The sequence below is a fragment of the Rattus norvegicus genome, chromosome 9 (genome assembly GCF_036323735.1).
Source record: "Rattus norvegicus strain BN/NHsdMcwi chromosome 9, GRCr8, whole genome shotgun sequence".
Taxonomy (NCBI): domain Eukaryota; kingdom Metazoa; phylum Chordata; class Mammalia; order Rodentia; family Muridae; genus Rattus; species Rattus norvegicus.
Genome location: NC_086027.1, coordinates 113,798,195 through 113,812,005, shown reverse-complemented (window position 1 = coordinate 113,812,005; position 13,811 = coordinate 113,798,195). Strand labels below are relative to the sequence as shown.

Below are 13,811 nucleotides of genomic sequence, written 5' to 3'. Positions count from 1 at the left end.
GTGCTTGTATGTGGTGTGAGTGTGTGTGTATGTATGTGTGTGTGTGTGTGTGTGAAGGGTGAGGTGTGAGGGGATCATAAAAAGCACACACTTGGTATTTTCAGATAACCCTCCCTCGGGCTGTTCTTGCCTGGCAGGATGACAGTGCGGATTTGAAGTGTCAGCTTCAGTTTGCCAAGGAGGAAGCCTCCCTGATGCGCAAAAAGATGGCCAAGCTGGGGAGGGAGAAGGACGAGTTGGAGCAGGAATTGCAAAAGTATAAGTCCCTCTATGGTGATGTGGACAGTCCCCTCCCAACAGGAGAGGCTGGCGGTCCCCCCAGTACCAGGGAGGCAGAGCTGAAGCTGCGGCTGAAGTTGGTGGAGGAGGAAGCCAGCATCCTGGGCCGGAAGATCGTGGAACTGGAGGTGGAAAACCGCGGCCTCAAAGCAGAGATGGAAGACATACGGGTTCAACATGAGCGAGAGGGAACAAGCAGGGACCACGTGCCAGGCATCCCTACCTCACCCTTCGGGGACTCGATGGAGTCCTCCACAGAGCTCCGCCGGCACCTACAGTTTGTGGAAGAAGAGGCAGAGCTGCTGAGGAGATCCATATCTGAGATTGAAGACCACAATCGGCAGTTGACCCATGAGCTGAGCAAGTTCAAGTTTGAGCCTCACCAGGAGTCAGGGTGGCTTGGGGACGGTGTATCCAAGGGACCTGGGGCCAGTGCTCCCCTGCAGGAGGAGCTGAAGTCAGCCAGGCTACAGATCGATGAGCTGAGCGGGAAGGTACTGAAGCTGCAGTGCGAGAACCGGCTGCTGCTGTCCAATGCCCAGCGGTGTGACCTTGCTGCGCATCTGGGGTTACGCGCCCCGAGTCCCAGGGACAGCGATGCGGAGAGCGACGCGGGCAAGAAAGAGAGCGATGGGGAGGAGGGCCGCCTTCCCCAGCCAAAGCGAGAAGGCCCTGTTGGTGGGGAGAGCGATTCGGAGGATATGTTTGAGAAGACCTCGGGCTTTGGAAGTGGAAAGCCTTCAGAGGCGAGTGAGCCATGCCCGACAGAACTGCTAAGAGTCCGGGAGGACACCGAGTGCCTGGTGACCATGAAGCTCGAGGCCCAGCGGCTTGAGCGGACTGTGGAGCGCCTCATCTCGGACACCGATGGCTTCATCCGTGACTCAGGCCTGCGGGGCAATGGATCGGCCTCACCTGGTGTCCAAGGGGAAGGTGAGGGCAGCCTGAATGAACCTCACTTGTTGGAGACCATCAATGGGAGGATGAAGGCTTTCAGGAAAGAGCTGCAGGCCTTCCTGGAACAGATGTCCCGGATTGTGGATGGTCTTTCGCCCTTATCCCACCTCACAGAGTCATCCAGCTTCCTCTCCACTGTGACTTCTGTGTCCCGGGACTCCCCCATCGGGACCCTGGGGAAGGAGCTGGGCCCAGACTTGCAGGTAAGGGGCCTCCCAGCTTTGCCTCCCTGCTCGGTCTCGTTCTTCCTCCTCCTCCTCGCTGGCATTACTGCTCTAGGGCTCGCACTGCTTACGGCTGCTTGGTTTTAAGTTCAGACCTGCATTGTATACTAAAGCCTCGGCGTCAACTAAATCCTCTCTCTCGGTTGATTTCTTTCCTTTCCTTTTATTTTTTTTAATTTTGTTTTATAAGTTCCTTTTTATTTCCTTGTTCCTTCCCCCGTTCTCTTCTATCTTAATTGCACCACGATTCGTGGTTTAGAGGGCCTTTCACGACGAGGCCACGCCCAGTGGAGGCACTAGGGACCGATGCAGCCTTCCGTTGCTCCTCTCTTGGTGTCTCAACCAACCAGCCACCCTGACGAAGAAGCGCTGAGGAGTTTCAGACAAAATACCGACTCCCATCACAGTCAGGACACTTAGACTCAGTAACAAGCGCCCGACTCCCTCTGGTGATACACCAGAGGGACAAGTGCAGTTCTGAGAAGTCTCAGGCATCCCAGGCCCACCCAGTCCCTCTGGAAGATAATCCGGGATGGGGGAGAGGAGCCAGTTCTGAGGAGGCTGGTTTTGAAGGAAACCCCCCTGCTGCCATTCGCTCCGGCCGCCCTTCCTCGCCGCCCAGGGTGAGGGCCAAGGGGAGCTTCGCCCTGGGTGCATGGCTCAGCTGCTGGCCCGGACTGTGGCTTTGGCTGCTCAACCCACAAGTAAGGAAGGCAGAGCCTCTTCCCCGTGTCCTTCATGGGTAGTGTGCCTGTGTCCCCATTGCATGTGTCTTTATATCCATAACTGCCCTGCTTTCCACATTAGCTCCTCCTTTCGCTCGTGCCCATTCTTATTCTGTTTTGTTCGCTCTCTTAAGTGTTTGCGTTGATTTTCTTTCTTTCTTTTTTTTTTCATTCACTCTCTTCTGTCTGGTAGTTCTTCCCATTGTCTAGCCACTTCGTGTTTTACCCGCCACCTCCTCCTCCAGTTTTTACCTACCCCTTCGTCTTCCGTTTCTCGTTTAAAAATTAAAAGCAAAACAAAATAAACCCCCTTCATGCACCTAACAGTCCAAACTGAGAGAGCAGCTGGAATGGCAGCTCGGTCAGGATCGAGGGGATGAGCGAGAGGGCCTGCGCCTCCGAGCCACTCGGGAGCTGCACCGGCACGCGGATGGAGATTCCGGGAGCCACGGGCTGGGAGGCCAGAGCTGTTTCAATCTAGAGGTAAGTGAGCTGCCGGGCTCACTGCTGGCCTTTCACCTCCCTTCCCTGAGGAAGTGTATATGGCTAAGTTAGTGTCTACACACACACACACACACGTTAGTATATATATATATATATATAAAAGTTAATATATATATAATATATTATATATATATAGTTATAGATACACTAACTTAGCCAAAGCAGACAGAATCGCCATCTACTTATGGAGAGAAGCCCCCATGAAGCACAGAGAGTGGCAGAGTCCCTGGCCCTCCAGGTAGAGTGTCGGGCATGAGCACTGTAACATTTTCTTTATACTGTTTCCCCAGTACAGTCTTTGGACAGAGTTAAGTGTATCCACTTTAAATTTCAGGTTAGATGTTCCTGGTTTTATCACTGATATGTCACAGAGTAGCCACATAGTAGCGATATTCATTTCCCCAGGGATTCCATGAGTTAGCTCTTAGGACTCTGAAACTTTCATAGGAAGAAGTCTTTGTTAGCCTGTACTGCACACGGGGAAGGCCTGCATCCAACAAGGTTGGTAGTTGCTTGGGTAGGCACAAGTGCACGCTTTTCAAATGACTCCTGGGGTGATTCTTCACCAGGACAGACAGGCCAGGAAGACACTTTCTCCAACCTTTGGTGAATGGTGTACCGCTAATCTATCCTCATCAGGGACATTTTGAGCCCAGGGGCTCCAGCCCAGATGTGTATTACCAGCTTGGTCTCCTGAGCAAGCCTTTGTGCTGTTTTCCATCTATGTGGTGGGTCAAAGTTCTGCTGTGCTCACCTCCTAGGGTCATGTGTGATGGACCCCAGGTGATTCTTTTAGCCCTGAGTGAGGATTGCCTCTCTAAGTACCTCATGCTCACAAAGGAGGATTTTACAAGAAGGGATAGAATGGTCCAGGTCACTCTCCAGTGCCATCGATCTGCAGCATGTGGTCATTAGTGGTCTCTTCCTGTGATGGACTGTTTAAGAACTGTTTTCCCCACCTCTGGAGGCTGATGCATGTCCTGGTGAGAGAAGGTCTGTAAGCCTCAGAGCTCTTTGCCCTCCTAGATGCCCCTGGGTCCTGTTTGGGCTGGAGTGACGCCGAGGTGCTGCATGCACACAGACGTCATAGCCTGTCACAGCCTTCAGAAACCAGCTGCGGTGTTGCAGAGAGAACACCAAGTTAAATCAAATACAGAGGGACAGTCAGTCTCCATGAAAGGTAGATGAGTTAATGTGGAAGGCGACACACCGCCGCCGCCGCTGCCAGTCCAGTTCAGAGAGCTGGGGAGGAAACATCTGACCCTCAGACTTAGCTCCCTTGTTCTGTGGATAACACAGATAAGGCCTTTGAAGAGAGTGACTCCACGTCCCGCCTCTCCTTCCCCTCAAGGCAGTGGGTAGCAGTCTCGAGTTCAGAACATTCGCTTCCCAGCCTGCTTCAGTGTTCTGTGACAACAGAGCCAGGCAGCCCAGAGCCTACACTCTCCACGGCTGTATTTCTGGCTACTGCCATTCAAGGCCAGTAGACCTCACCATAGTTACCACCATTCTCCCAAATATCCATCCAGGTTCCTTTCAGTTGTACATATTTTAAAGGGAAAAGTGAGAAGACAGAAGAAGGTCAGGTCAAGGGAGCATGTTTCCTAAAAGGGACAAGAGAACCACACATCCTTCCTTCACAAAGAAAGGCATTTCACGCTGAGCAGGAAAAGGGTCAAGTATGTAAACACATCTACTTTTAAACCTTTAATTAACCGTTTGGGAGCCTTTGATCCTGCTATAGTTTTTTATGTCAGAAGAGTCCTCCCTTGTAGGGCAGCCAGGGAGGCTGCCCATCCTGGTTTGCTGTGTCACTCCCATAGCCTTGCTGGCTGCAACACTACATTCTGCTAAAGGACTGTTCAGTGGGACATTCCAAGGAGCAAGGAAAGCCTCCCAATGAAGACGTCCCTCAATTCCCTGCCAGTCACGGAGGCAGCATGGAGCTCCTAAGAGTTAGCAGGGCATCCTGACCACAGTGCTGCTCTGCCCTGAAGACCCCAGAGTCACTGGGGAGGGAGGGTGAAGCAAGCATGGACACGTTGTTGTTGCTGTTGTTGTTGTTGTTGCTGTTCTGCCGGGGTTGAACTCAGGGCCTTGTACACGCTAAGCAGCCACTACCATCAAGCCACGCCCCAGTCCCAGCGTAGACAGGGATCCAGAGTGAGTCCTGGCACACAGCTCGGAGGTGTCCTGCGGGCAGATATCTCTGCCACTCTTGCATTGTCCTTTAAATAACCACCGAGTCGGTCCTTCGGCCAACATGTACCTGTGTGTAAACCTTCTCTAGTTCTGTCTTAAGTTCTTAGAGGGAAGAGGTGGGGGCGAGTGGGTGGGGAGGTGGTAGAATGGGTAAAAACCCAGCATTAGAAGAACCTCTTTCAAAATGTAGGTGGCAGTGTTTTCTTTTTTTGAAGGTAGGTTCCTCCAGCCCCATTTGTGAGAGGCCTTTGTTAGTTTTGGCCTTCAGAGTGCTGCTGTTCAGACCAGAAAAAAGAGGACAAGTTGCTACTTTGGAAAATTAAATAATGTTTTTTGTTGGGGGAGGGGTGGGTTTAAGCTCTGATTACTGCTAGTAAGACCAGTGACACCGCTGTATACAGCAAGGAGGAAAAGAAAAAGTCCACTCTTAGGAGGTCACAGGTGTTATATAGACGGCACGCTCTTCAGGTGCCACGAATCACCAAACCTAGGAGAGGAAGGCCGTACCCGAGCCGGCGTTCTTGAAAATGGAAGTCAGAACCCACCCACACCTGCAAAGTCACTAATGCAAGTGCTCAGCTCAAAGGCTTATGGGCAGCGGGGCTCAGGGGGACGAATGTTCGCATCACCTGTCCGTCCCCGTGCATGCCAGCACGAGGCCCCTGCTGTGCACTGGACTCTCCTCTGCCTGGAGACTCACTTATGCTAAGAGCAAACACTGAATGGGACATTTCATGTGGAATGTGCAAAGCGCCTTAAAAATAGTCCTGAGAAGAGGCCAGGCACGGACGCTGGTCGGGTTTCATATATAAGTGAAACCGAGCCTGTGCCAGAGGATCAAGTTTCTGAGTCAGGATCTCAAAGGGTTCTTCTTACTCGTTCCTCCTCCTCCTCCTTATCCCTTAATCACCGAAGCACACAGCATCTGTGGTGCCCCTCATCTCAGCTGTGAAATACCAGTCCCAGTAAAGCTACGTGGGGTTTATGCCAAGTATGTGTACATGTGTGGAGACCATCTACTGAGTCTGAAGGAAGTGGTGGAAAAGGTGGCCAGGACAGAAATGATGTCATGGTCCGAGTGGCTAAGTGCTTGCTGGGCAGGAGACGGATCACAATTCCCTCTTTGCTTATTGTCCCTAAGCCTTGGGCTAATTTATAAGGTGCTTTATCTGGAGCTGGTCAGAAAGTCAGCAGTGTGGATGAGAGGGAGATGCAGCCTCTGGTGGTAGGGCACGGAGAGTGGGTTTCAGAACACTGAGACGGGGCAAGGGAGGGCATGATGCCAAGGCTACTGTCTCGGCAGCCTCTGGAAAGTGGGTCTGGTGTTTGCTTAGACTTTATAGAAAAGCCAGGACCAGCTCGTTTGTTGTTACTGATCGCGATAGGTAAGTGAGCCAAGGAAGGTTTTTTAATTCAAACCCTGGGGACCTGGTGATAAAGAAAAGTATTAATTGTTCTACAGGAAGTTTGTGTTGTGTGAAAATGTCCCCTAAGTGTATGTGATCGTTTGCAGTTGTGTGGAATCATTGTAGAAGGACCTTCTTGACATAGCATGTTTGTATTTTGTTCTTTGTAACACTGGAGTGACCACAAGTGTTCTAGTATTCCATTAGCAAGCGCAACAGTGCGTGGAAAGACACTTGAAAGAGCAGGATTCTAAGTGCTCGCCATCTGCCCAGACCACACTGCCCTCAGTTGCCCAGCTGAATACGCTCAGACGACGTCAAGGGCTCTCCCTGTGACCCTGTGTGGCTGACAGAAAGGCGTGCTGTCCATCAGGTGTTGCTGAAGAATGAGGCTTATTGTTTTATCATATTTTAAGGGTTTATTAGGATTAAAACTAAAGTGATACAAGACCGAGCCTTTCTGAACTGAAACCCAAAATGCCCCAAAGTTCAAAACTTCTGAGAACCCACAAAACTCCGTAAACAGAGAATTCTATACTATGTGGCATCACACACAGTTATCAAAAACATAGTTATAAAATTAAACTTGGACTATGGGTATGAGGTGCATATAAAACAAATGAATTTTGTCTCTAGTTCCCAGTGTATCTCGTTATATGCTGTTCTTAACAGTGAACTTGATTGACATGTTTTGTGTCTACTAATATAATGTGCTGGCTAGTATCTAATACACAGAAACACAGGGGTGTTCACATTCTGTGACCAGGCCCCTGAAACAAGCCTATAGACAACCCCTGAGCTACAGGTCCGTGCTGTGATCCCAATGCTATGGGTAGTGCCCAGCATAGGCAGTACCCAGTCGTGCTCTATAAAGTATAAAACATGGCAGGCTGGAGGGATGCCTTAGCCCTTGCTGCTCTTTCCGAGGGGCTGGGTTTGGTTCCCAGCACCTACAGTTGGGCAGCTCTCAACCAAGTATACCTCCACTTCCAAAGGATCTAAGATGCTTTTCCTGCCTCTCTTGGCACCTTCGTACACAGGTACACATAATTCACACAGGCACACACATAATTAATATACAAATTAAAATATATAGAACGCATATTTCCACTTGATCAGTGAATCCTCACGAATCTGAACTCACCCCAAAATGGACAGAGAGCAGTGTCCAAGGTAACAGGGTGCTGGGCCAACCAGTGGCAGGGATGGTTATCAAAGAGCGCGACAAACATTTGCCTACAGGTGAGACAAGCGAGGAGCCTGTCTACCAGCGTGGGCTATGAGAGGGAAGGGAACCATAGCTGATGATACTCGGGGTGAAGATTTGAACTCGTGATCAGTTCATCCTGCTGTCTGTAAGGCTACCTTTGGCAAGCACACACTCAAGTTTGTAATTACACTCGCACCGTCAGCCAAGTCATAAACGCCTATGGAGGATGAATTCACAGCACAGAACTTCAAACACACCGCTGAAAATGCCCACCTAACACACAACAAACCCTTCAGCCGTGCACATGCAAACAACCCTAATTAAACTGAGAGGATTAGCTGGCTGTGGTGGCCCATGCCTTTAATGCCAGCATTTGGGAGGCAGAGGCAGGGGGATTTCAGCCAGGGATACACAGAGAAACCCTGTCTGGAAAACACACAACACATACACACACACACACACACACACACACACACACACACACACACACAGTGGATTATATAAAAACAAAAGTCACGAAGGCAGGAATGGGACGTTTTGGGACGGAGAGAGAGTGGGAGGGGATAAAGGAGGAGTAGGAGGTGAATAAGAGCGAAGCATTTTCACTTATGAAAACACCAAACTTTGAAATAGATAAATAAAATACCAATGAGAGAAACGGAACAGGCAGACAGCAGGATTCACCTGAGATCAGATAACAGATAAGATTATCCACTGAGCACTAACAGTGAGCTTGTGAAGCTTGTTCCCGACGGGCACGAGGAAAGAGTGAGCGGCTGTTACGGAAGGAGGCATAGTCATCACGATAACCTCAAAGAGAATTCCCAACAACTCACCGAACGGAGAACGTTCCACAATTCTTGCTCTTTGAGTTCTTTGAAGTTGGGTGGGTTTAAGTCTCTCTAATGTTGGTAGAAGTCGTGCAGAGTCAGCTAGTAGTGCTCTACAACAGAGTCCTGCCCACAGCTTTCCTGTCAGGAGATAGGCTTCACTGTGGAACCCTGGCTATCCTGGAACTCACTACGTAGGCCAGGAAGTACTGGGATTAAAGGTACACGCTCTCACGCCCGCTGAGTTTAAATCTTTAGTGCTGAAGAGTTTACAGCAAAGTCACCAAACCCACCGTGTCTAGCTTTCTCAACCTCTAACTGTAGTAAACCAAGAGGGGCTCTGCCCTTTTGAGTTCTGTGCAGCCATCGCCCAATGACAGCCAACTAACACCAGCCTCTTCGAGAGCCGTGTCCCCAGTGAGAGGTAGAAATTAAGGCAGGCAGAAGGAGCCTGTGACAAGCCTTTACAATGGCCCACTGTATCTCCCAGTTTTAGAAATCACCTACCCAGGCAGGTGTAATGGCATAGTTCCTTAATCCCAAGGCAGAAGCAGAAGGGTCTCTGAGAGTTAAATGTCAGCCTCGAATATATTTGAGAGAATTTGAGAGATTGCCAGGACGACTTGGAGATCCTTCCTTCCTTCCTTCCTTCCTTCCTTCCTTCCTTCCTTCCTTCCTTCCTCCCTCCCTCCCTCCCTCCCTCCCTCCCTTCCTTCCTTCCTTTCTTCCTCTCTCTTCTCTCTCTCTCTCTCTCTCTCTCTCTCTCTGTTTTCTCCCTTCCTTCCTTTCTAAAATCACCTACCTAAAGCACAAACATTTTGCTTACATTGTAATGGCGCCTCCAGTTTTAATGAAACATTATTTCAAAAGTAATGAAGAATCTCTTTTTCATGGCCCTTCTGCCATAAAGTGAAAGCTTTATCAGTAATTATAGTACAGATTCCTTGACCTGCCTTGGCTGGAGTTTAGTAAGTATAACTGGATCTGTGCAGTTCCTGGACATGAAATGACACAGAGAAACGTCAAAGCAAATTGTGCCCTGAAAGGAGCCCCACCTACGACGACCCAGGGCGCACAGGGTCTTGCTATGGGATTAGAGGAAGTCACCCTTGGTCGGGTAGGAAAATCTCCAAAAGGCAAGCATATGGACAGATTAGTTAGGCCACCGAGAAAGACCCCGGATGGCTCAGGGAAGTGAGCCTAGGAGGCCAACTCTTTGCTAGTGGCCTCGGTGGACTAAGTGTCATCACCACGTCCTTCTACTGGGATGGTATAAGCCACCTAGAAGCTGCGGTGGTAGCAGAGAGCCTTCCCGTATGGTCAGGTGTTTCCCTCATCCTGGCTGCTGTAGTTAAAGCTTCCCAGTTCCCTTCCTCATCCCCTGTGTAAAAGAGACACAGGGCAGTTCAGGTAGACACAAAGCCCAGAGCAGCAGGTCTCCTCTGGGGGAAGCCCTGGGGAGGTTGCCGTGGTCACTCCACTGCTGCATCCGCTGTGCTCCCATTTGTGTCACCTTGTTCAGATGTGTGTCCTGCGTCATCACGTGAGGCCGAGTTCTCTCTTCCACTAAACCCTTCCTTTATCCTGCCAATCAGCTCAGGGGCTCCCCAGTTTTACCCGAGCAGAGTGTGTCGGTAGAAGAGCTACAGGGTCAGCTCCAGCAAGCGGCCAGACTGCACCAAGAGGAGACAGAGACATACACAAACAAGATCCGAAAGGTAAATATTCCCTGAGGATTGCCGTACGCCTGCTCTGTGGACCACAGACCCCCCTCAGGAGCAGTGGTGTGACACATTTTAAAGTAACACTGTCTGTTGCGGGCAGGTGCCAAGGCCCATGAGCATCTACACAGGTCACTTGGCTGAGAGGCTTCCTCTTAGATGCACCAGAGGGAATCTGTCCACCTTTCCGTTCTGCAGCCCACCTGCAGTCATGGAGTCTCTCCTAATGCACAGAGGGCCATTCTAGAACATTCCAGAGATGCCTTGAAACCACAGAGAGTGCCAAATTCCTTGTATGTAGTTTATTCCTGTACAGTTTCCTTGCAGGTCACACATGGTAGAGTGGGACAGCAGTCATTAATCAGGAAGTAAAAGCACCATAAGAAAACACTATAGTAAACATTATTTAGATGAATTTGCTATTTGGGGGGGGGGGTTTCTTTCTCTTCAGTATTTTGGGACCACGGCTGGCCAACAGAAAGCAAAGCCTTGGAGAGGGAGAAATGTAGTGTCGTGGGTGGTGGGTGGGGATCTTCAAATCTATTTGAACTTTCCTGCAACCATGACAGTAAACTACTACGAAACAAGGGCGTTAAACGTAACCAAGGCAGTACATGAGTCTGTCACTGAACGGAGTTGTCCAATAGAAACATAAACTCACCCTAAACTGTTGTCTTAAAAAAAAACAAACCAAAAACCTGCCACTAATTGAGGTGTGGCCTGATTAACTTGCAGTTATTTTTAAAGTTACAAGTCAAAGGCTAATTAACCTCTATCCACTAAGGGATTCCCAGATCCAGGTGCTCCTGCCCTGGGCCTCAGAGGACACTGCCCTGCCACCCCGAATCTAATTAAGGTGTGAGCCGGGATCTAGATGCAGAGTTGTTAGGGCTCCTCTTCTCCCCGTGTGCCCCCTCTTGGAAGAGAACTGTAGCTTCAAAAGAAGACAGCAAAGTGTTGGCGTTGCCGTTGGTGTTGGATTACCTCGATGGTTTAAAAACACGTATACTGTGCAAAGGAGTCGTTCGGTATATCCAAGAATTTGTTTTGGCCAGGGATGTGTGCTGTAGGCATACACCTCTATGGTGACTGAGGCCAAGAGTCTCTTAAGTGGGTCACAGGCTGATGAAGGCAGTGTCTGCCATACCTTGTAGCTTTCAGAGGGCAGAGCTGAATGCCAGACTCCTGAGTTTCCCTGGCTGTGCTTCAGAGTTGCACACGCCTTTCCAGGTACAGGTGAAGTATCAGATATTGTTACAGAGCAGAGAGAATTATGTAAGAGAGGAGTCTACCCCCCCCCACCCTCGCACTCATGCACGCACGCACACATCTGTATCACTCCGTAAAATGGTTTGAAAGGTGAGTCTGTCACTGGAGATGCTGGTGACACAGTGGCAGAGTCTTGGTCGTGCGCAGCACTTGGACTTACAATCAAGGAGTATGTTGGAAAAGACTTCAAAGGAGGAGCTGCTGTCTTTTAGTTTGCCAAGAAGGGACTCAATGTCACCAGAGGGTACAAGGCCAAGCTCTGAGCTCAAGAGGCACTTAGTGGACTGGAACAAAAGGTCTGGACTGGGTGCTGCAGGTTTCAGCAGAGCACCTGGGAGGCCCAGCTCCCTGAGCAATGATACCATTCCACAGAGTTGTGGGAGTAGATGCTGTTGCCTTCGCCTCCCTCTGAGGTGGCTGCAGTTTCCCCAGCCAGAAGAGCATGGAGGAGGTGCAGGGCTGGATTTTCAGAGCACCGTGTTGTGTTCTCCACTCCATGCTGTCATGTCTGTATGACAATGGCCAGCATTGCAACTCTGAGGTCTGTAGAGGAGGTGCGGGAATCAGTGGTCTTTCCTCTTCTTCCTGCTTGAAGTCCAGCTTGAAGTGGAGCAGGTACCATGAAGGTAGCCACACCCCACACCCATGCGGCCCAGGGTTCATTTAGCGTATCGGCCATGGTGCCGTCTCCACCAGGCAGCTGCAGTTGTAAGCCAGTGGTTCTTAAGAATGAATCTAGTGGTTGATGGGGGAAAAAATACTTCCTCTGCTTTCAGTCTGAGCGTTGAGTCAGGCAGGGGTAGGGGCTGCCATTCTAACCCTAACTTCTGTTCAGAAGCCATTGCTCTCCGGCCTCACTGTCACTACAAGGAGGGTTATCCTTGAGTCTTTATCTGCAAAATAAGGTTTTATTTGTATGCCTTTGCTTAGTGCCGATGTACAGTAATTGCTTCCGGCTTGGAAGACCTCCATAGAGTTTTTTTTTCTTTTTAAAGGACTGTGGTGGCCGGTGTCTCTGGTTCCAGCTACTTTGAAGGGTGAGGGAAGAGACTTGCTTTTAGCCCAAGTGTAGGAGGACATTCTGAGGGACGCAGTGAGACCCTGTCTTCAAAAAGAAAAAAGCCTAGGATGTTAATGTGGAGGTAGAGATGGGTGATTCTTTAATGATGCTTCGTTAAGCAATGACCACATCGAATGTGGAGACGGGTTATCACGATTGCTCACACAGTGGAATCCTACATGCTCAGGAGTGCTCTCGTTTTCCAGTGCACAGTGGCTCTCCCATTGTCTTGGTATTCTCTACCAGGGCTTGGGAGAAAAAAACCACAGGAAGTAAGAGGTCGATTTCTATTTTCTGTTATTGTAATGATCCCCTGTGTGCCTAGCATAGGCACACAGGGGAATTGAGGTCTCCTCACCCGGCATCTAAGTCAATCATGAGCATGCACCCAACTAGCATTTTCCTGATGGGGGATGGAGATTCCTGTTAAGCACTGAGAGGTCGGCAGAGAAGCAGGTTGTGATGCCTTCCTTTGAAACAGCGTTTGCTTGCTTGCTTAATGCACGAGCCCATTAATCACCCTAAACCTTAAAGGATTCCCCACGTTTCACATCTCCAGCACACCATAAAGCCGGGGCAGTAGGCCGCTCTAGAGAACCTTGGTAGGGTTTGGATGGCACATCGGATCAACTGGTTTCTGACAGCTTCTTGATTCTGTTTAAGATGGAGGAGGACCACCTCTACGCTCTGAGGTGGAAAGAGCTGGAGATGCACAGCCTGGCCCTGCAGAACACCCTTCACAAGCGAACTTGGAGTGACGAGAAGAATATGCTGCAGCAGGAGCTCCGGTCCCTGAAGCAGAACATTTTCCTCTTCTACGTCAAGCTCAGGTGGCTGCTGAAACACTGGCGCCAAGGGAAGCAGATGGAGGAGGGAGGAGAGGATTTCGCGGAGGTAATGCCTCCCACCCCGTTTAGTTTGCATCTGTTGTATCCTTGGCACCCATCCCCATCCCACAGCCTTAACTATCGTGTCCCTTGTTTTTATTTATCTTTCTATAACGATCTGAGCCTCAGAAACGGAATGGCCTGTCTAGGCGCATGCGCATCGCGCATGCGCACAAAAACCCAACCTGAGCATTGGACTTGGTTCTACGAGTGTCTCCGTGTTTAATTCCACTCTGGAACAGTCCTGCTCCCACATCCCGTTTGTTGTGGATAGATATCAGTCTTTGAGGTCATCACCTAGGCGCCTTCACTTCTCGTCTAAGCTCAGCGGTTTATAAAAGCTGGTGCACAAAGTCCCCTGTCCTTCGTACTCCCACATCCCTCCGGCTTTGTAAGGATTCCTTCTAAGCCTTACAGGGGTCACTCTGTCACCTCTGACATCTGTACATGTTTACCTGGTGTGTCACAACCCCTAGATTTAGAGCAGGGTTTGTTTGTTGCTTTCTGTTTAGTTCCATTTCCACATAGAGAGGAAAG

The 13,811-nt window shown here is 49.9% G+C and overlaps 1 protein-coding gene across 12 annotated transcripts in view; it reads left to right on the top strand.

The window, feature by feature from the left end:
* Nucleotides 1–13,811, top strand: part of Mtcl1 (microtubule crosslinking factor 1) — a 166,276-nt gene that overhangs the window by 76,408 nt on the left and 76,057 nt on the right. For 5 of the 12 annotated variants that reach the window (XR_010054610.1, XM_039084806.2, XM_039084800.2 and 2 more), the window contains exons 5-8: nt 105–1,439; nt 2,513–2,668; nt 9,933–10,055; nt 13,051–13,281. Coding sequence is in view for 11 of the 12 variants with exons in the window: in XM_039084806.2 (XP_038940734.1) it covers nt 105–1,439; nt 2,513–2,668; nt 9,933–10,055; nt 13,051–13,281 (1,845 nt within the window). In the remaining variant the exon portion in view is untranslated. The remainder of the gene's footprint in view (nt 1–104; nt 1,440–2,512; nt 2,669–9,932; nt 10,056–13,050; nt 13,282–13,811) is intronic. The other 7 variants (XM_039084801.2, XM_063267338.1, XM_006245631.5 and 4 more) reach the window with 3 other exon arrangements.